The sequence below is a fragment of the Phaenicophaeus curvirostris genome, unplaced genomic scaffold (genome assembly GCF_032191515.1).
Source record: "Phaenicophaeus curvirostris isolate KB17595 unplaced genomic scaffold, BPBGC_Pcur_1.0 scaffold_315, whole genome shotgun sequence".
Taxonomy (NCBI): domain Eukaryota; kingdom Metazoa; phylum Chordata; class Aves; order Cuculiformes; family Cuculidae; genus Phaenicophaeus; species Phaenicophaeus curvirostris.
In genome coordinates, this window is record NW_027206922.1 from 91,438 (window position 1) to 113,561 (window position 22,124).

The window sequence follows — 22,124 nt, forward strand, 5'->3', positions numbered from 1 at the left end:
TATAGGTCCCTGTGGGTCACTATGGGTCTTTATGAGTCCATGTGGGTCGCTATAGGTCCTTATGGGTCTCTATAGGGCTGCTATAGGTCTCTGTGGGTCTTTATGGGTCTCTATAGGGTCGTTGTGGGTCTCTATGGGGTCCCTATAGGTCCCTGTGGGTCACTATGGGTCTCTATGGGGTCCCTATAGGTCCCTGTGGGTCACTATGGGTCTCTATGGGGTCCCTATAGGTCCCTATGGGTCGCTATGGGTCTTTATGAGTCCATGCGGGTCGCTATAGGTCCTTGTGGGTCTCTGTGGGGTTGCTATAGGTCTCTGTGGGTCTTTATGGGTCTCTATAGGGTCATTGTGGGCCTCTATGGGCTTCCTATAGGTCCCTGTGGGTCACTATGGGTCTCTATGGGGTCCCTATAGGTCCCTGTGGGTCACTATAGGTCCTTACGGGTCTCTATAGGGCTGCTATAGGTCTCTGTGGGGTCTTTATGGGTCTCTATAGGGTCGTTGTGGGCCTCTATGGGGTCCCTATAGGTCCCTGTGGGTCACTATGGGTCTCTATGGGGTCCCTATAGGTCCCTGTGGGTCGCTATGGGTCTTTATGAGTCCTTGTGGGTCACTATAGGTCCTTATGGGTCTCTATGGGCTTGCTATAGGTCTCTGTGGGGTCTTTAGGGGTCTCTATAGGGTCTCTCTGGGTCCCTGTGGGGTCCCTGGGGGGGGGGGGGGGGCAGTCACTCAGGCCACGCCCCCTTTTGCCTTATATGGGATGTGCCCGTCGGGGGCCGCGCGCCTTTTAGTATCCCCGTTGCTCGCTGGCCACGCCCCTTTACCTTATATGGACTGTGTCCGCTGTGACCACGCCCCCTCTGCCTTATATGGGCCGCGCCCCTCGCTTATATAGGGGCCGCGTCCGCTGTGGCCACGCCCCCTTTCCATATACGGTCACTGCGCCGCTGTGGCCACGCCCCCTTCGCCTTATATGGGCCGTGGCCACGCCCCCTTCCTCTCATCCAATGGCGGGAAGCGGGGGGGGGGGAGCTGCGCGCGCAGCCCGGGGAGGGGAGGGGAGGGGGGGGGTCGCTCCCGCCATCCCATCGTCCCGGGGCGCCTCGCGGCCGCCGTCGCCATGGAAACGGCGCCCCCCGCGCCCCGCCCCGCCGCGCGCGCCGCGGGTCAGGTGACCCGGGGGGGGAGGGGGGGAGGAGGGGGGGGGAGGAGGAGGAGCGGGGTCGCGGCGGGGTCAGCGGTGGCCACCGAGGGGCCGGTGGTGGCCACCGAGGGGGCGGGGGGGGCCACCGAGGGGCCGGGGGGGGCCGAGGAGGGCGGGGGGGCCGCGGCGGCCATCTTGGGGTCAAGGGTCAGCGGTGGAGGGGCGGCGGTGGCCGCCGAGGGGGCTGGAGTGGCCACTAAGGGGGTGATGGTGGCTACTAAAGGGGTGATGGTGGCCACCGAGGGGGCGGGGGGGGATGCGGGGGCCGCGGCGGACGCCCTGGGGGCCGAGGCCGCCGGTGAGGGGGCGGGGGGGGTCGCTGAGGGGGTGATGGTGGCTACCAAAGGGGCGGCGGCGGCTACTGAGGGGGCAGGAGGGGCCACCAGGCGGGCGGTGGTGGCCAAGGGGTGGCCAGAGGGGGCTAACGTGGAGCTAGGAGACCACGGGAGGCCGGCGGTGGCCAGTGAAGAGCCAACGGTGGCCAGTGAAGAGCCAAAGGTGGCCAGTGAAGAGCCAGCGGTGGCCAAGATGGAGCCAAAGCCTCCCACAGCCTCTGTGGTGGCCACCTCGGAGCCAACGGAGACCCCCACACCCTTTGTGGTGGCCACCTCGGAGCCAACGGAGACCCCCACGCCCTCAGCGGTGGCCACCTCAGTGCCAGAGCCACCCGTGGCCTCCACGTTGGCCCCCTCGGAGCCAACAGAGACCCCCACGCCCTCTGTGGTGGCCCCCTCGGAGCCAACGGAGACCCCCGCGACCTCCACGTCCACCGTCTCAGTGCCGGAACCCACCAGCGCCTCGACGCCGGCCGCCTCGGTGAGGCTGGCGGTCGCCTCGGAGGCTGCGAAGCCCACAGCGACGTCGACGTCGTCCGTCTCGGAGTCAACGGAGACTCCTCCAACCTCAACAGTGGCCACCTCAGTGCCGGAACCCACCACCACGCCGACGTCGATCATCTCGGAGTCAATGGAGACTCCTCCGACCTCAACGGTGGCCACCTCGAAGCCAACAGAGACCCCTCCAACCTCCACGTCCACCGTCTCGGTGCCGGACCCCACCTCTCCGGCGGCCGTTTGGGGCTCTCCGGGCGAGCGGAGCCTGTTGGGAGCCAACGGGCCGGGCCGGGGCTCGCAGGGCAGCCTGGAGCCGGGGGACCTGGACTCGGTGAGCGTCTTGTCGGGGACGCTGGAGTCCTTGGCCAGCTCCTTCCCCGACGACGTCAGCTCCATGGGCTCCGATTCCGAGGTGGCGGCGCCGTCCTATCGCCGCACCGACCGCTACGGCTTCCTGGGGGGCAGCCAGTACAGCGAGGCGCCGTGAGTACCCCGAAAACGGGCTTTTTCACCCCAAAACCAGGCGAAAATGGGCTCTTTCGCCTCAAAAATGGGATTTTTTGCCTCAAAAACAACCTCTTCCGTCCAAAAATCAGTGCTTTCATCACAAAAATGGGCTCTTTCACCCCAGAAATTAGTTCTTTCACCTCAAAAATGTCCTCAAAAAGGATTTTCCCACCCCAAAAATGGGTTCTTTAATGCAAAACGATCTCTTTAACCTCAAAAATTGGTTTTTTTATCACAAAAATGGGCTCTTTCACCCCAAAAATTGGTTCTTTCACCTCAAAAATGTCCTCAAAAAGCATTTTCCTACCGCAAAAATGGGTTCTTTAATGCAAAACGATCTCTTTAACCTCAAAAATCGGTTCTTTCATCACAAAAATGTGCTCTTTCGTCTCAAAAACTGGTGTTTCACCCCAAAATCTGGCTTTCACCCCCAAAATTGGTTCTTTCACCTCAAAAATTGATTTTTTATCTCAAAAATCGTTTCTTTCCCCCCAAACCAACCTTTTTCGCACAAAAAGTGGGTTCTTTCATCGCAAAAATTGGCTCCTTCAACTCAAAAATGAGCTGTTTCACCCCCAAAACCATTTTTCCCCCAAAAAATGAGCTCTTTCACCCCAAAACTGAGCTCTTTCCCCAAAAAATGGGTTCTTTCACCTCAAAAATTGGTTATTTACTTGAAAAACGGGCTGTTTCTTCTCAAAAATAGGTATTTTTATCTCAAAAATTGGTTCTTTACCTCAAAAACAGGCTCTTTCACCCCCAAAGCAACCTCTTTCACATCAACAACGGGCTCCTTCACCTCAAAAATGGGCTCTTTCACCTCAAAAATTGGTTATTTACCTCAAAAATGGGTTCTTTCACCTCAAAAATTGTTTATTTGCCTCAAAAACGGGCTCGTTCTTCTCAAAAATGGCTTCTTTTACCTCAAAAAATGGTTCTTCACCTCAAAACTGGGGTCTTTTACCTCAAAACTGGGCTCTTTTGCCTCAAAAATGGGCTCTTTCACCTCAAAACGTGGTTATTTACCTCAAAAATGGGCTTGTTCTTCTCAAAAATGGCTTCTTTTACCTCAAAAAATGGTTTTTCATCTCAAAAATGGGCTCTTTCACCTCAAAAATTGGTTATTTACTTCAAAAATGAGGTCATTCTTCTCAAAAATGGCTTCTTTTACCTCAAAAAATGGTTCTTCACCTCAAAACTGGGCTCTTTTACCTCAAAAATGGGCTCTTTCACCTCAAAAATTGGTTCTTCACCTCTAAAATGGGCTTTTTCACCTCAAAAAATGGTTATTTACCTCAAAAATGGGTTCTTTCACCTCAAAAATTGGTTATTTGCCTCAAAAATGGGCTCGTTCTTCTCAAAAATGGCTTCTTTTACCTCAAAAAATGGTTCTTCACCTCAAAACTGGGCTCTTTTACCTCAAAACTGGGCTCTTTTGCCTCAAAAATGGGCTCTTTCACCTCAAAACGTGGTTATTTACCTCAAAAATGGGCTCGTTCTTCTCAAAAATGGCTTCTTTTACCTCAAAAAATGGTTTTTCATCTCAAAAATGGGCTTTTCCACCTCAAAAATTGGTTATTTACCTCAAAAATGGGCTTGTTCTTCTCAAAAATGATTTCTTTTACCTCAAAAATGGTTCTTCACTTCAAAACTGGGCTCTTTCACCTCAAATATTGGTTCTTCACCTCTAAAATGGGCTTTTTCACCTCAAAAAATGGTTATTTACCTCAAAAATGGGCTCTTTCACCTCAAAAATTGGTTATTTGCCTCAAAAACGGGCTCGTTCTTCTCAAAAATGGCTTCTTTTACCTCAAAAATTGGTTCTTCACCTCTAAAATGGGCTCTTTCACCTCAAAAATTGGTTATTTGCTTCAAAAATGAGCTCATTCTTCTCAAAAATGGCTTCTTTTACCTCAAAAAATGGTTCTTCACCTCAAAACTGGGCTCTTTTACCTCAAAAATGGGCTCTTTCACCTCAAAACTTGGTTGTTTACCTCAAAAATGGGCTCCTTCTCCTCAAAAACGGCTTCTTTTACCTCAAAAAATGGTTCTTCATCTCAAAAATGGGCTTTTTCACCTCAAAAATTGTTTATTTGCCTCAAAAACGGGCTCGTTCTTCTCAAAAATGGCTTCTTTTACCTCAAAAAATGGTTCTTCACCTCAAAACTGGGCTCTTTTACCTCAAAACTGGGCTCTTTCACCTCAAAAATTAGTTCTTCACCTCAAAACTGGGCTCTTTTACCTCAAAAATGGGCTCTTTCACCTCAAAAATTGGTTCTTCACCTCTAAAATGGGCTTTTTCACCTCAAAAAATGGTTATTTACCTCAAAAATGGGTTCTTTCACCTCAAAAATTGGTTATTTGCCTCAAAAACGGGCTCGTTCTTCTCAAAAATGGCTTCTTTTACCTCAAAAAATGGTTCTTCACCTCAAAACTGGGCTCTTTTACCTCAAAACTGGGCTCTTTTGCCTCAAAAATGGGCTCTTTCACCTCAAAACGTGGTTATTTACCTCAAAAATGGGCTCGTTCTTCTCAAAAATGGCTTCTTTTACCTCAAAAAATGGTTCTTCACCTCAAAACTGGGCTCTTTTACCTCAAAAATGGGCTCTTTCACCTCAAAACTTGGTTATTTACCTCAAAAATGGGCTCGTTCTTCTCAAAAATGGCTTCTTTTACCTCAAAAAATGGTTCTTTTCTTCAAAAATTGGTTCTTTCACCCCTCACGTGGGTTTTCCTCCCGCAGGGAGAGCTCGGTGCCCGTGGACGTCGCGCGGCAGCGGGAGCTGAAGTGGCTGGAGATGTTCAACCACTGGGACAAGTGGCTGACCCGTCGCTACCAGAAGGTGGCCTGGACCCATAGCGGGCGTGGGGAGGGGCCTCGGGGGTCCTGCTGCCCCATAGAGTCGTCCCAGGGTCTTCTCCTGCCCCATAGATGGGTTTGAGGGGTCCTCCTGCCCCATAGATGGGTTTGAGGGGTTCTCCTGCCCCATAGATGGGTTTGGGGGGTCCTCCTGCCCCATAGATGGGTTTGAGGGGGTTCTCCTGCCCCATAGATGGGTTTGAGGGGGTTCTCCTGCCCCATAGATGGGTTTGAGGGGGTTCTCCTGCCCCATAGATGGGTTTGAGGGGGTTCTTCTGCCCCATAGATGGGTTTGAGGGGGTTCTCCTGCCCCATAGATGGGTTTGAGGGGGTTCTCCTGCCCCATAGATGGGTTTGAGGGGTTCTCCTGCCCCATAGATGGGTTTGAGGGGGTTCTCCTGCCCCATAGAGTCGTCCCAGGGTCTCCTCCTGCCCCATAGATGGGTTTGAGGGGGTTCTCCGGCCCCATAGGTGGGTTTGGGGGGTTCTCCTGCCCCATAGATGGGTTTGAGGGGGTTCTCCTGCCCCGTAGATGGGTTTGAGAGGTTCTCCTGCCCCATAGATGGGTTTGAGGGGTTCTCCTGCCCCATAGATGGGTTTGAGGGGGTTCTCCTGCCCCGTAGATGGGTTTGGGGGGTTCTCCTGCCCCATAGATGGGTTTGGGGGGTCCTCCTGCCCCATAGATGGGTTTGGGGGGTCCTCCTGCCCCATAGATGGGTTTGGGGGGTCCTCCTGCCCCATAGATGGGTTTGGGGGGTTCTCCTGCCCCATAGATGGGTTTGAGAGGTTCTCCTGCCCCATAGATGGGTTTGGGGGGTTCTCCTGCCCCATAGATGGGTTTGAGGGGTCCTCCTGCCCCATAGATGGGTTTGAGAGGTTCTCCTGCCCCATAGATGGGTTTGGGGGGGTTCTCCTGCCCCATAGATGGGTTTGAGGGGGTTCTCCTGCCCCATAGATGGGTTTGAGGGGGTTCTCCTGCCCCATAGATGGGTTGGGGGGGTTCTCCTGCCCCATAGATGGGTTTGAGGGGTTCTCCTGCCCCGTAGATGGGTTTGGGGGGTTCTCCTGCCCCATAGATGGGTTTGAGGGGGTTCTCCTGCCCCATAGATGGGTTTGAGGGGGTTCTCCTGCCCCGTAGATGGGTTTGGGGTTCTTCCTGCCCCATAGATGGGTTTTGGGGGTCCTCCTGCCCCATAGATGGGTTTGAGGGGTTCTCCTGCCCCATAGATGGGTTTGAGGGGGTTCTCCTGCCCCATAGATGGGTTTGAGGGGTTCTCCGGCCCCATAGATGGGTTTGGGGGGTCCTCCTGCCCCATAGATGGGTTTGGGGGGGTTCTCCTGCCCCGTAGATGGGTTTGGGGGGGTCCTCCTGCCCCATAGATGGGTTTGAGGGGTTCTCCTGCCCCATAGATGGATTTGGGGGGTCCCCCTGCCCCGTGGGGCGCGGTCGAGGCCCGTGGGTGACGCGGTGGGTGGCGCCGTGGGGCAGGTGAAGCTGCGGTGCCGCAAGGGGATCCCCTCGTCGCTGCGGGCCCGGGCCTGGCAGCTCCTCTCCGACAGCAAATCCCGCCTGGAGCAGAACCCGGGGCTCTTCCAGGTGAGGCGCCCGCCCCGGGGGGGCCACTGGGGGCCACTGGGGGTCAATGGGGGTCAATGGTGGCCACTGGGGGTCAATGGTGGCCACTGGGGGTCAATGGGGGTCAATGGTGGCCAGTGGGGGTCAATAGAGGCCAATGGGGGTCAATGGTGGCCAGTGGTGGCCAGTGGGGGTCAATGGTGGTCATTGGTGGCTAATGGGAGTCAATGGTGGCCAATGGGGGTCAATGGTGGCCAATGGGGGTCAGTGGTGGCCAATGGGGGTCAACGGTGGCCACTGGGAGTCAACAGTGGCCACTGGGGGTCAACGGTGGCCACTGGGAGTCAACAGTGCTCAATGGTGGCCAATGGGGGTCAGTGGTGGCCAGTGGGGGCAAGTGGTGGTCACTGGGGGTCAATGGGGGTCAATGGTGGCCAGTGGGGGTCAGTGGTGGCCAGTGGGGGTCAATGGTGGCCAATGGGGGTCAATGGGGGTCAACGGTGGCCATTGGGGGTCAACGGTGGCCACTGGGAGTCAACAGTGCTCAATGGTGGCCAATGGGGGTCAGCGGTGGCCAGTGGGGGTCAGTGGTGGCCAATGGGGGTCAATGGTGGCCAGTGGGGGTCAGTGGTGGTCACTGGGGGTCAACGGTGGCCATTGGGGGTCAACGGTGGCCACTGGGAGTCAACAGTGCTCAATGGTGGCCAATGGGGGTCAGTGGTGGCCAATGGGGGTCAACGGTGGCCAGTGGGGGTCAGTGGTGGCCAGTGGGGGTCAGTGGTGGTCACTGGGGGTCAATGGTGGCCAGTGGGGGTCAGTGGTGGTCACTGGGGGTCAATGGTGGCCAGTGGGGGTCAGTGGTGGCCAATGGGGGTCAATGGTGGCCAATGGGAGTTAATGGTGGCCAACGGGGCCCAGAGGTGGTCACTGGGGGTCAATGGAGGCTCATGGTGGCGAGCAGCGGTCAGCGGAGGTCGGTGGTGACCCATGATGGTCAGTGAAGGCCCGTGGTGGCCCGTGAAGGCCCGTGGTGGCCGGTGGTGGCCCGTGGTGGCCGGTGGTGGCCGGTGGTGGCCGGCGTTGGTGAGCGGTGTCCCCGGGGCAGGAGCTGGAGCGCCAGGCCGGGGAGCCGCGCTGGCTGGACGCCATCGAGAAGGACCTTCACCGGCAGTTCCCCTTCCACGAGATGTTCGCCGCCCGCGGGGGACACGGGTAGGACCCCCCCCCAGCCCCCACCCCCCCACTTCCGGCGGAAGCCACGCCCACTTCCGGCGGAAGCCACGCCCACTTCCGGGTGGGGGTGGGCTCCTCCCACTCTCGGTTGCCCCCCCTCTCTCTCTTGGTAGCCCCCTTCCACTTCTAGTAGCCCACTTCCCACCTTGGTTGCCCCACCCCAGTAGCTCCTCCCCATCCCAGTAGCCCCCTGCTGGTCCCTGGTAGCCCCCTGTGGTCCCTGGTGGCCACTCCCCACCCCAGTAGCCCCCTCCCCACCCCAGTAGCCCCTTCCCCACCCCAGTAGCCCCTTCCCAGTAGCCCCTTGCTGGTCTTTGGTAGCCCCTTGTGGTAGCCAGTAGCCCCCTCCCCACCCCAGTAGCCCCTCCCCACCCTGGTAGCCCCCTGTGGTCCCCAGTAGCCCCTTCCCCATCCCAGTAGCCCCCTGCTGGTCCCTGGTAGCCCCCTGTGGTCCCTAGCAGCCCCTCCCCACCCCAGCAGCCCCTCCCCACCCCAGTAGCCCCCTCCCCACCCCAGTAGCCCCATGTGGTAGCCAGTAGCCCCTCCCCACCCCAGTAGCCCCCTCCCCACCCCAGTAGCCCCTTCCCCACCCCAGTAGCCCCTCCCCACCCCAGTAGCCCCTTCCCCATCCCAGTAGCCCCCTCCCCATTCCAGTAGCCCCTTCCACACCCCAGTAGCCCCTCCCCACCCTAGTAGCCCCTTCCCCTTCCCAGTAGCTCCTTCCCCTTCCCAGTAGCCCCTTCCCCATCCCAGTAGCCCCCTCCCCACCCCAGTAGCCCCTCCCCACCCCAGTAGCCTCCTCCCCACCCCAGTAGCCTCCTCCCCACCCCAGTAGCCCCTCCCCACCCCTGTAGCCCCCTCCCCACCCCTGTAGCCCCCTCCCCACCCCAGCAGCCCCTCCCCACCCCAGTAGCCTTTCCCCACCTCAGTAGCCCCCTCCCCATCCCAGTAGCCCCCTCCCCACCCCAGTAGCCCCTTCCCCACCCCAGTAGCCCCCTCCCCACCCCAGTAGCCCCCTGCTGGTCCCCAGTAGCCCCATGTGGTAGCCAGTAGCCCCCTCCCCATCCCAGCAGCCCCTTCCCCATCCCAGTAGCCCCTCCCCACCCCAGTAGCCCCCTTCCCCATCCCAGTAGCCCCTTCCCCATCCCAGTAGCCCCTCCCCACCCCAGTAGCCCCCTGCTGGTCCCCAGTAGCCCCATGTGGTAGCCAGTAGCCCCTTCCCCACCCCAGTAGCCCCTTCCCCACCCCAGTAGCCCCTCCCCACCCCAGCAGCCCCTCCCCACCCCAGTAGCCCCTTCCCCATTCCAGTAGCCCCTCCCCATCCCAGTAGCCCCTTCCCCTTCCCAGTAGCCCCCTGCTGGTCCCTGGTGGCCACTCCCTACCCCAGTAGCCACTCCCCACCCTGGTAGCCCCCTGTGGTCCCTAGTAGCCCCCTCCCCTTCCCAGTAGCCCCTCCCCACCCCAGCAGCCCCTTCCCCACCCCAGTAGCCCCTCCCCACCCCGGTAGCCCCCTGTGGCCCCCGGTAGCCCCCTGTGGCCCCCGGTAGCCCGCTGGGGCCCCCCGGTAGCCCGCTGGGCGCTCCCCGCAGGCAGCAGGACCTGTACCGCATCCTCAAGGCCTACACGGTGCTGCGGCCCCACGAGGGCTACTGCCAGGCCCAGGCCCCGGTGGCCGCCGTCCTCCTCATGCAGATGCCCGCCGAGGTGGGGCCGGTGGCCGCGGGGGAGGGCGGGGTGGCCACCGAGGGGGTTCCCTGGGCCACCTAGTGACCCCCCGTCCCCTCCCCCCAGCAAGCCTTCTGGTGCCTCGTGCAGATCTGCGACAAGTACCTGCCCGGCTACTACAGCGCCGGGCTGGTGAGGGGCCGCGGGGGCCAGCGGGGCGGCCGCGGGGGCTAGTGGGGGTCAGCGGGGGCCAGTGGGGGCCAGCGGGGGTCAATGGGGGCCAACGGGGGTCAATGGGGGCCAACGGGGGTCAATGGTGGCCAACGGGGGTTGATGGTGGCCAGTGGAGGGGTTAAGGGAGTCGATGGGAGTCCATGGGGGTCAACGGGGCTCAATGGTGGCCACCGGGGGGCTGGGGTGGCCAACAGGGGTCAATGGTGGCCATTGGGGGTCAGTGGGGGTCAATGGGAGTCAATGGTGGCCAACAGGGGTCAATGGTGGCCATTGGGGATCAGTGGTGGCCAACGGGGGGCTGGGGTGGCCAATGAGAGTCAATGGTGGCCAACGGGGGTCAATGGAGGCTAATGGGAGTCAATGGTGGCCAACGGGGGGCTGGGGTGGCCAATGGGAGTCAATGGTGGCCAAGAGGGGTCAATGGTGGCCAACGGGGGTCAGTGGTGGCCAATGGGGGTCAGTGGTGGCCAATGGGGGTCAGTGGTGGCCAATGGGGCTCTATGGTGGCCAGTGGGGGTCAATGGTGGCCATTGGGGGTCAGTGGTGGCCAACAGGGCTCAATGGTGGCCAACGGGGGTCAATGGTGGCCAATGGGAGTCAATGGTGGCCAACGGGGGGCTGGGGTGGCCAGCGGGGCTCAATGGTGGCCAACGGTGCTCAATGGTGGCCAACAGGGGTCAATGGTGGCCAACAGGGCTCAGTGGGGGTCAATGGTGGCCAACGGGGTTCAGAGGTGGCCAACAGGGGTCAATGGTGGCCATTGGGGGTCAATAGTGGCCAAGAGGGGTCAATGGTGGCCAATGGGGGTCTGGGGTGGCCAATGGGAGTCAATGGTGGCCAACGGGGATCAATGGTGGCCAACAGGGGTCAATGGAGGCTAATGGGGGGCTGGGGTGGCCAACAGGGGTCAATGGTGGCCAACAGGGGTCAATGGTGGCCAATGGGGCTCAATGGAGGCTAATGGGGGTCAATGGTGGCCACTGGGGGTCAGTGGTGGCCATTGGGGGCCAATGGCGGCCAACGGGGCTCAACGGTGGCCAACGGGGCTCAACGGTGGCCAACAGGGGTCAACGGTGGCTATTGGGAGTCAACGGTGGCCAAGAGGGGTCAACGGTGGCCAAGAGGGGTCAACGGTGGCCAACAGGGCTCAATGGTGGCCATTGGGGGCCAGTGGTGGTCAATGGTGGCCAACAGGGCTCAATGGTGGCCAATGGGGCTCAACGGTGGCCGTTGGCGGCGGCGGCGGCCGGCGTGCGGCCCGTGACGCGTGTCCCCCGGCAGGAGGCGCTGCAGCTGGACGGGGAGGTGTTCGGGGCGCTGCTGCGGCGGGCGGCGCCGGCCGCTCACCGGCACCTGCGGCGCCTGCGGGTGGAGCCGCTGCTCTACCTCACCGAGTGGTTCATGTGCCTCTTCGCCCGCAGCCTCCCCTGGGCGGCCGTGCTGCGCGTCTGGGACATGTTCTTCTGCGAAGGTGAGGCCCGTCGTGGCTCCGTCTCCGTGTCTCGTTTCCGTGTTCCTCACCCAGATCCACATTCCTCACCACGTTCCTCGCTCCATCTTGATGTTTCTGACCCCAAATCCGTGTTCTTCACCCCATATTCACGTTCCTCACCATGTTCTTCACCCATATCCACGTTCCTCACCCAGATCCACGTCCCTCACCACGTTCCTCGCCTCATCTTGATGTTTCTGACCCCAAATCCGTGTTCTTCACCCCATATTCACGTTTCTCACCGTGTTCTTCACTCATATCCACGTTCTTCACTCCATATTCACGTTCTTCACCCAGATCCACGTTCCTCACCACGTTCCTCGCCCCATCTTGATGTTTCTGACCCCAAATCCGTGTTCTTCACCCCATATTCACGTTTCTCACCGTGTTCTTCACTCATATCCACGTTCTTCACTCCATATTCACGTTCTTCACCCAGATCCACGTTCCTCACCACGTTCCTCGCCTCATCTTGATGTTTCTGACCCCAAATCCGTGTTCTTCACCCCATATTCACGTTCCTCACCGTGTTCTTCACCCATATCCACGTTCTTCACCCATATCCACGTTCCTCACCACGTTCCTCGCCTCATCTTGATGTTTCTGACCCCGTATCCGTGTTCTTCACCCCATATTCACGTTCCTCACCGTGTTCTTCACCCATATCCACGTTCTTCACTCCATATTCACGTTCTTCACCCATATCCACGTTCCTCACCACGTTCCTCACCCCATCTTGATGTTCCTGACCCCAAATCCGTGTTCTTCACCCCATATTCACGTTCCTCACCGTGTTCTTCACCCATATCCACGTTCCTCACTCATATCCACGTTCCTCACCACGTTCCTCGCCCCATCTTGATGTTTCTGACCCCAAATCCGTGTTCTTCACCCCATATTCTCGTTCCTCACCGTGTTCTTCACCCAGATCCACGTTCTTCACTCCATATTCACGTTCCTCACCCAGATCCACGTTCCTCACCACGTTCCTCGCCTCATCTTGATGTTTCTGACCCCAAATCCGTGTTCTTCACCCCATATTCACGTTCCTCACCGTGTTCTTCACCCATATCCACGTTCTTCACTCCATATTCACGTTCTTCACCCAGATCCACGTTCCTCACCACGTTCCTCACCTCATCTTGATGTTTCTGACCCCAAATCTGTGTTCTTCACTCCACATCCTCGTTCCTCACCCAGATCCACGTTCCTCACCACGTTCCTCGCCTCATCTTGATGTTTCTGACCCCAAATCCGTGTTCTTCACCCCATATTCACGTTCCTCACCGTGTTCTTCACCCACATCCACGTTCTTCACTCCATGGTCTCATTCCTCGCTCCGTATTCATGTTTCTCACCACGTTCCTCACCCCATATCCGTGTTCTTCGCTCCATGTTCATGTTCCTGACCCATAGCCACGTTGCTCACCATGTTTCTCGCCCCATCTTGATGTTTCTTACCCTGTATCCATGTTCTTCACCCCATATTCACGTACCTCACGACGTTCCTCACCCCATATTCATGTTCCTCACCCCATATTCACATTCCTCACCCCATCTTGATGTTCCTCACCCCATATCCATGTTCTTCACTCCATATTCACATTCCTCACTCCATCTTGATGTTTCTGACCCCATATCCGTGTTTTTCACTCCATATTCACGTTCTTCACCGTGTTCTTCACCCATATCCACGTTCTTCACTCCACGTTCTCATTCCTCGCTCCGTATTCATGTTTCTCACCACGTTCCTCACCCCATATCCATGTTCTTCACTCCATATTCACGTTTCTCACTCATATCCACGTCCCTCACCGTGTTCCTCGTCCCATCTTGATGTTTCTGACCTCGTATCCATGTTCTTCACCCCATATTCACGTTCCTCGCTACGTTCCTCACCCCATATCCGTGTTCTTTGCTCCATATTCACGTTCTTCACTCCATATTCACATTCCTCACCCCGTATCCACCTTCCTCACCATGTTCCTCACCACGTATCCACGTTCTTCATTCCACGTTCACGTTCCTCACCACATTCTTCACCCTAAATCCATTTTCTTCATTCCATGTTCTCATTCCTCACTCTGTATCCATGGTTTTCACCCTGTATCCGTGTCCCTCACCCCATATCCATGTCCCTCACCCCGTATCCATGTCCCTTACCCCATATCCGTGTTCCTCACCCCATATCCACATCCCTCACCCCATAACCACGTCCCTTGCCCCATATCCTCACCCTGTACCTGTGTTCCTTGCCCCATATCCACGTCCCTCACCCCATATCCACGTCCCTCACCCCATATCCACGTCCCTCACCCCATATCCATGTTCCTCACCCCATAACCATGTTCCTCACCATGTTCCTCACCCCGTAATCATGTTCCTCACCCCGTATCCATGTTCCTCACCATGTTCCTCACCCCTTATCCACATCCCTCACCCTGTAACCATGTTCCTCACCATGTTCCTCACCCCTTATCCACGTCCCTCACCCCGTATCCACGTTCCTCACCCCGTATCCATGTTCCTCACCACGTCCCTCACCCCATATCCACGTCCCTCACCCCTTATCCACGTTCCTCACCCTGTATCCATGTTCCTCACCATGTTCCTCACCCCATATCCACGTCCCTCACCCCATATCCATGTTCCTCACCATGTTCCTCACCCCTTACCCACGTTCCTCACCCCGTATCCACGTTCCTCACCACGTTCCTCGCGTCCCTGACGCCGTCCCCGTCCCCAGGGGTGAAGGTCCTGTTCCGGGTGGGGCTGGTTCTCCTGCGGCAGGCGCTGGGCTCGGCCGACAAGCTCCGCAGCTGCCCCGGGCTGTACGAGACCCTCGAGCGGCTGCGCAGCGTCCCCCCCCCCGGCCTCCACGAGGACAACCTGGTGCTGCAGGTGGGCCACACGCGTGGCGTGGAGGGGACCCACGAGGGACGTGGTGGCGGCTCCTTCTGCCACGTCTGTCCGTCTGTCCGTCCCCAGGTGTCCTCGGTGCCGCTCTCCGAGTCCCTCCTGGAGCGCGAGACGTGGCGGCAGCTGCGACGCCGGCTGGAGGCGCGAGGGGAGCCCCCCCGGGCGCCGCCCCCCCGGCTGCACGGGGCGCGAGCCATCCACGCCCAGCGGCTCCGCGGGGAGGTGGGGGAGGGATCGATCGATCGATCGATCGATTGGTTGATTGGTTGGTTGGCAGAGACGGGGGGGAGGGGCGTGGCTGGAAGGAGTGAGAGCTGAGGGGTTAATGGGGAGCTGGGAGGGATCGATAGCGGGGATCGATAGCGGAGATCGATTGATAGTGGGGATGGATCGATAGCTGGGATCGATTGATAGCAGGGATCAATAGCTGGGATTGATTGATATTGGGGATCAATTGATAGCGGGGATCGATAGCTGGGGTTGATTGATAGTGAGGATTGATAGCTGGGATGGATCGATAGCAGGGATCGATTGATAGTGGGGATCGATTCATAGCGGGGATCGATAGCTGGGGTTGATTGATAGTGAGGGTTGATAGCTGAGATGGATCGATAGCAGGGATTGATTGATAGCTGGGATCGATTGATAGTGGGGATCAATTGATAACTGGGATCGATTGATAGTGGAGATCGATAGCTGGGATCGATTGATAGTGGAGATCGATAGCTGGGATCAGTTGATAGTGGGGATCGATAGGGATCGATTGATAGCTGGGATTGATTGATAGTGGGGATCGATAGCAGGGATTGATCGATAGTGGGGATCGATAGCAGGGATGGATTGATAGTGGGGATCAATAGCAGGGATGGATGGATGGATGGATAGCAGGGATCAATTGATAGTGGGGATTGATTGATAGCTGGGATCGATTGATAGTGGGGATCGATTGATAGTAGGAATCGATAGCAGGGATCGATTGATAGTGGGGATCGATTGATAGTGGGGATTGATAGCAGGGATCGATTGATAGTGGGGATCGATAGCTGGGATGGATCGATAGTGGGGATTGATTGATAGTGGGGATCGATAGCTGGGATCGATAGTGGGGATCGATTGATAGTAGGGATCGATAGCTGGGATGGATCGATAGTGGGGATCAATTGATAGTGGGGATTGATTGATAGTAGGGATCAATAGCTGGGATCAATTGATAGCGGGGATCAATAGCTGGGATGGATCGATAGTGGGGATTGATTGATAGCTGGGATGGATCGATAGTGGGGATCGATAGCTGGGATCAATTGATAGCGGGGATCGATCGGCAGCGGGGATCGATCAGCTGATTGATCGACAGGTGCCTCCCTTTGCTCAGCAGCTCCAGGAAAGGACCCGTGGCCAAGCTCCGGTTGACACCCCGTGATCGATCGATCGATCGATTGATTGATCGATCGCCAGCTCTGATTGACACTCCAGCTGCCCGGGATCGGCAGCTCCGATTGATCGATTAACAGCTCCGATTGATTAACGGCTCCGACGGATCGGCAGCTCCGCCCGCCCCCCTACTGACCCGCTGGCCTCCTGGGCTGATCGATCGATCGATTGATTAATCGATCGGCAGCCCGCACTGATTAATCGGCGGCTCCGGGAAGGATTGGCAGCTCCGATCGGTTGATTGATTGATCGACCGCTCCCAGCCAGTATCGATCGGCAGCCGCAGCGCTGCTGGACGGCTCCAGGATGGATTGATCGATCGATTGATTGATTGATTGACAGCTCCTATTGATTGATCGGCAGCCCCGTGGATCGATTTACAGCCTCATCGATGGATCGATGGATCGATCGGCGGCCGCCCCTCCCCCCTCTATTTAACTCCCTCCCCTCCCCCCTCTTTCTTTTGGGTCAAAAAACGCAAAAATCGGGGTTCCGCGCCGCCTTTTCTCAATCGGGGGGGGGGGGGGGAGCGGAAGTGGGTGTCGCGCTGCGATGATGCCACTTCCGGTTGCGGCGGTGACGTCACTTCCGGGCGCCGACACTTCCGGCGGCGCCGCTTCCGCCCCGGATGGCCTCGCGTGCAAATGAGGCACCGGAGGGATAATTAAGAGACCAGAGGGGTAATTAAGGGGTCGGGGGGGGTAATTAAGGGGTGGGGGGGGCTTATTACGAGGGAGATTAACGGGGGGAGGCGTTAATTGCGGCGGCGGCGCTCGTAGAGAGTAATTAGCGCTGATTAGGGGCTGGGGGCGCTGCTAACGTCGAGTTAAGGAGGTTAATTAGAGCGATTAATCAGCGTTAAGTAGGGGCGGGAGCGGGGCTTGTTGCGGGGCGAATCGGCGTCGCTAGCGGGGGTTAATTAGCGCTAATTAGGGCTGGCGTTTGGGTTTGTTGGGGTTAATGAGCGCCGCTGTTGAGGCTCGTTAGGGGCGGGGGGCGCTGTAGGAGCGGCTCATTAGACCCTCGCTCGTTAATTAGGCGCTAAGTGATCCCCCGGCCATGGCGAAGCGGCCGCTGCCGCGCTGGGACGAGGAGGAGGGGGGGGAGGGGGACGAGCCGCCCCTCCCCCCGCGCAAGAGGGTGAGGAGGGGGCGGGGGGCGGGCTCTGGGTCCCCTGTAGATCGCTATGGGGCAGCCCTGGGTCACTGGGGGTCACTGAGGGTCACTGTGGGGCAGCCCTGGGTCCCTATGGGTCACTGAGGGTCACTGTGGGGCAGCCCTGGGTCCCTATGGGTCACTGAGGGTCACTGTGGGGCAGCCCTGGGTCCCTATAGGTCACTCAGGGTCACTGTGGGGCAGCCCTGGGTCCCTATAGGTCACTGCGGGTCCCTAGGGGTCATTGTGGGGCAGCCCTGGGTCGCTATAGGTCACTCAGGGTCACTGTGGGGCAGCCCTGGGTTTCTATAGGTCACTCAGGGTCACTGTGGGTCAGCCCTGGGTCCCTATGGGTCACTAGGGGTCATTGTGGGGCAGCCCTGGGTCCCTATAGGTCACTGAGGGTCACTAGGGGTCATTGTGGGGCAGCCCTGGGTCCCTATAGGTCACTGGGGGTTGCTGGGGGTCACTGTGGGGCAGCCCTGGGTCCCTATAGGTCACTAGGGGTCCCTGAGGGTCACTGGGGGTCCCTGTGGGTCACTGGGGGTCCCTGTGGGTCGCAGGCGGCGGGGGGGGGCGGCCCCGGCAGCCGCTTCCCCGGGCAGGCGTCCCTGGACAGCAGCGAAGAGGAGGAGGAGGAGGAGGAGGAGGAAGAGCTCGGCCTCTGGGGGGGCCTGGAGGGTGAGAGGGGCTGGGGGGGGGGTGATATGGGGCTTGGGGGGGGGGGTTATGGGGGTGATATGGGGCTGGGGGGGGGTTATGGGGCTCATGGAGGGGGAAGAGGGGGGGAGCAGGGGGCGTGGCCTCTTGATAAGGGGGCGTGGCCTCTTGATAAGGGGGCGTGGCCTGACCCCCCTGCCCCCCCTCCCAGGGCAGGAGGCGTCCCCCGAGGAGGCGGCGCTGGGGGAGGGGCCGGTGCCCCTGACCCCCTTCAACCTGGAGGAGGAGCTGGGGGAGGGGCGCTTCGACCCCCACGGGCACTACCTGCCGCGGGGCGGGGGGCCGCCCCGGGACCCCTGGCTGGAGGCCATCGAGGGGGTGAGACATGGCGGGGGGGGGGGTTTGGGGGTGGGGAGGGGTCCTGGACCCCCAGTTTGAGGTCATTGAGGGGTTGGGGGGGTGTGGAAGGGAAATGGGGGGGTCCCGGACCCCTGAATTGAGATCATTGAGGGGGTAAGGGGGGGAAAATAGGGTTGGGGGGGGAAATTGGGGTTGGGGAGGGGGCATGGGGGGTCCTGGACCCCCAGTTCGAGGTCATTGAGGGGGTGGGGGGGGGTAAGGGGGTGTGGAGGGGAAATGGGGGGGTCCTGGACTCCCAGTTGAGGTCATTGAGGAGGTGGGGGGGGGGAATAGGGGGTGGGGAGGGAAAATGAGGGGGTCCTGGACCCCTGGAGGGGGGAATAGGGGGTGGGGAGGGGAAATGGGGGGTCCTGGGCCCTCATCGTGAGAAGATTGAGGGGCTGGGGGGGGGTCCCGGACCCCCAGGTTGAGGTCGTTGAGGGGACTTGGGGGGGACATTTAAATGGGGAGGGGGCTGGGGGGGTCCAGGACCCTCATATTGAGGGATGGAGGGTGGGAGGAGGCTACGGGGTCCTGGGCTCCTGCCTTGAGGGGATTGAAGAGTTGGGGGGGTCCATGGAGGGGAATTTGGGGGTCCTGGACTTATTTATACCCCCCCCCCCTTTTTTCCCAGCTGCCGATCCGGCCCCCCCGGGTCCCTCGTCGGGAGCAGGAGCAGGAGGAGGGGGAGGAGCAGGAGCCGCCGCCGCTGCGGGAGCTGCTGCTGGGGGCGCTGGAGCTGCTGGGGCCGGGGGAGAGCGTGGGGGGGGCCCTGCGGCGCCTGGGGGGGCGGGGCCAAAGGGAGAGGGGGCGGGGTCAAGGGGAGAGGGGGCGGAGCCAAAGCCTCCAGCGAGAGGGAGGTGATGGAGCCGAGGGGCGTGGGCCGGAAGCCGAGGGGCGTGGGCCGGAAGCCGAGGGGCGTGGGCCGGAAGCCGAGGGGCGTGGGCCGGAAGCCGAGGGGCGTGCCCCGGAAGCCGAGGGGCGTGCCCCGGAAGCCGAGGGGCGTGCCCCGGAAGCCGAGGGGCGTGCCCCGGAAGCCGAGGGGTCTCTGCGCCCCCAGCCCGGGTTGGGGGGCAATAGGGGCAGGGGGCGTGGGCAGTGGAGGCCCCGCCCCCCGGCGCCCCCCGAGCTGGAGGCGCTGTCGGCGCTGGCCGACGGGCTGGTGGCCCACGGGCTCTTCGGGATCTTCCAGGAGACCCGCGAGCGGCTGGAGAGGCGGCTGAGGGGGCTGCGGGACGGGGGGGACCCCAACGGGGGGCGGGGGGGGCAGCGGGACCCCGAGGAGGAGGAAGAGGACGAGGAGGAGGAAGGTGAGGGGGAAATGGGGGTCTGGGGGCTGGTTTGGGGGAGCTGAGGGTCTTCGCGGGCCGGTTTGGGGGTGCTGGGGGTCTTTGGGTGCGAGTTTCGGGGGGTTGGTGCTGGTTTTGGGGTGTCAGAGGGGTCTTTGGGGTGAATTTGGGCCTTTGGGTGCTGGTTTTGGGGTGTAGGGAGGACTCGGGTGTTGGTTTTGGGGTACGTGGAGGTTTTGGGGTGCGGGTTTTGGGGTTCAGGGCTCTTTGGGTGCTGGTTTTGGGGTGCTGAGGGTCTTCGGGTGCGAGTTTTGGGGTTTGGTGCTGGTTTTGGGGTGCAGGAGGGTTCCAGTGCTGGTTTGGTGTGTCAGAGGGTCTTTGGGTGTGAATTTAGGGTACGTGGAGGTTTCGGGGTACGGGTCTGGGGTTCAGGGATCTTTGGGTGCTGGTTTTAGAGTGGGGGGGGCTCTTGGGTGCTGATTTTGGGGTGCTGGGGGTCTTCGGGTGCGAATTTTAGGTTCAGTGCTGATTCTGGGGTGTCATAGGGCTTTAGTGCTGGTTTTGGGGTGCAGGGAGGGTTCCAGTGCTGGTTTTGGGGTGTCAGAGGGGTCTTTGGGTGTGAATTTGGGGTTTGGGTGCTGGTTTTGGGGTGTAGGAGGGTTTCAATGCTGATTTTGGGGTGCGGGGGGGGTCTCTGGGTGCTGATTTTGGGGTCCCCCCCAGGCCCGGTGCTGTGGGAGCTGCAATGGGGGGAGGGGGCGGCGAGCCCGGAATCTTCGGCCCTTCAGCAGCAGCCAAATGCAGGTGAGATGGGGGGGGGGGCACCCCAAAACGTTGAGGGGGACCCAAAAATGATGAGGGGAGAGGATTAAACTGGGGGGGGAAGTGAAGGGAACCCCAAAAAATGGAAGGGAGGGGTGGAAAAGGAGAGAGGGGACCCCAAAAACACCCCCCCAAGCCGTTGTGTTGGGGGTAGGTGCAGTTTGGGGGGCTCCCAGCGGGGTGGGGGGGGATTTGGGGGGGCAGGAGGGTCGGGGGCGGGGAGCGGGGTTTTGGGGTCCCCCCTGACCCCCCCTTTTTGCAGGAATGGGCGGAGCAGGGGTATTTCGGGGGGGGGCGCGGGTGCCGCCGCCTCCCCCAGGGCCCCTTCTACGACTGCGCCCGCGTCGACTTCCAGCTCTACACGTAGCGGGGTTGGGGGGGGGTCCCCGAATTTTTGGGGATGTCTCTGACCTTTTTGGGGGGGGGTCCCCGATTTTTTTGAGGGGTTGAGGGTTGGGGGTGGCCGGGGGAGTGGGGGTTGGGACCCCCAAAGCTGTTTTGAAGGGGGGGGGGGGAATAAAGCGCACCCCAAAATGACTCTGGGTTTGAAATGAGGGGGAGTGGGGGGGGTAAAGCAAGCGGGGGGGGGTCCCCAAAAGTGATGGGGGGGAAGGGGGACCCCAAAGTTCACGCTGAGGCTGTTGGGGGGGCATCAGGGTTTATTGGGGGGCTCCGAGGGGGCCGAGTCACAGGATGTGGGTCCTGGGGGGAGAGGAAAGGGGGTGAGGGGGGGGCTGCCCCCCCCCCAGCCCCCCAAATCCCCCCCCCCGGCCCCCAAATCCCCCCCCCAGCCCCCCAAATCCCCACCCCGGACCCCCAGCGCCCCCCCAGACCTGGGGAGCCCGTTGCCGCTGTAGCCGTGATCGTGTTGAGCCCCGAGCACCCTCAGCCGAGCGGCCGCCAGCGCCTCGGGCAGCGCCTGCTTGGGGGGCGGCTCCCTGCGCACCAGCACACACCAGTATGGACCAGTACGGACCAGTACGGCCCGGACAGGTCGTTATAAACCAACCTAGACCAGTACGAAACAGCCTAAACCGGCACAGATCAGCACAGACTGACTTGTACCCACCTAGCAATTCCCAGTATGGCCCAGTGCCTCCCAGTCCCCCCCAGTATGGCTCCAGGGGCTCCCAGTCCCCCCCAGTATGGCTCCAGGGGCTCCCAGTCCCCCCCAGTATGGCTCCAGGGGCTCCCAGGGCCTCCCAGTATGGCTCCAGGGGCTCCCAGTGCCTCCCAGTCCCCCCCACTATGGCTCCAGGGACTCCCAGTCCCCCCAGTATGGCTCCAGGGGCTCCCAGGGCCTCCCAGTCCCCCCCCAGTACGGCTTCAGGGGCTCCCAGTGCCTCCCAGTCCCCCCCAGTGTGGCTCCAGGGGCTCCCAGTGCCTCCCAGTCCCCCCAGTATGGCCCCAGGGGCTCCCAGTCCCCCCCAGTATGGCTCCAGTGCCCCCCAGTCCCCCCCAGTACGGCCCCAGGGGCTCCCAGTGCCTCCCAGTCCCCCCTAGTATGTCTCCAGGGGTTCCCAGTCCCCCCCAGCATGGCCCCAGAGGCCCCCAGGGACTCCCAGTCCCCCCCAGCCCCGCACTCACCCCTCGCCCGCCGCCCGCCGCCGCTTCGTTCCGGGCCCGAGGAACCGGGGGCGCTGGGGGGGGGGGGAGGGGGCGGTGAGGGGGGTCCCCGCACCCCGCTCCGACCCCCCCAAACCCCCTTTTTTCCCCTCAAAACCCGCTGCCCCCCCCCAACCCCTCACCCCACAGCTCCTCCCGCCGCCTCCATCCGGGACACTTCCGGTGACGTAAAAAAACCGCGACGCCCTCGGAGTTTTTATAGTGACGTCATCACGT

General features: G+C 60.3%; 1 protein-coding gene and 1 long non-coding RNA gene across 4 annotated transcripts; one reads left to right on the plus strand and one right to left on the minus strand.

Annotated features, from left to right (window-relative positions):
- Window positions 1–1,561: 1,561 nt before the first annotated feature.
- On the plus strand, window positions 1,562–16,445 carry LOC138734932 (TBC1 domain family member 10B-like). Of its 3 annotated transcripts, XM_069882756.1 has the most exons (11): window positions 1,562–1,773; window positions 1,816–2,523; window positions 5,291–5,390; window positions 6,897–7,004; window positions 8,089–8,195; window positions 9,806–9,920; window positions 10,008–10,073; window positions 11,397–11,586; window positions 14,354–14,508; window positions 14,596–14,748; window positions 15,899–16,445. In XM_069882756.1, exons 1-11 carry the CDS (start codon window positions 1,736–1,738, stop codon window positions 15,944–15,946), a joined length of 1,788 nt encoding a protein of 595 aa, XP_069738857.1. In that variant the 5' UTR covers window positions 1,562–1,735; the 3' UTR covers window positions 15,947–16,445. The 3 variants fall into 3 exon arrangements, with proteins under 3 accessions (XP_069738857.1, XP_069738855.1, XP_069738856.1); XM_069882754.1 differs by having other exon boundaries at window positions 1,562–2,523; XM_069882755.1 differs by having other exon boundaries at window positions 1,562–2,523; window positions 15,902–16,445.
- Window positions 16,446–20,923: 4,478 nt separating this feature from the next.
- LOC138734933 (uncharacterized) lies at window positions 20,924–21,984 on the minus strand. Its single transcript, XR_011339654.1, has 3 exons — window positions 21,870–21,984; window positions 21,116–21,220; window positions 20,924–20,984 (listed from the first exon to the last, which is right to left on the minus strand). It is a non-coding gene; the product is annotated as an uncharacterized lncRNA (long non-coding RNA).
- Between the last annotated feature and the right edge of the window lie 140 nt (window positions 21,985–22,124).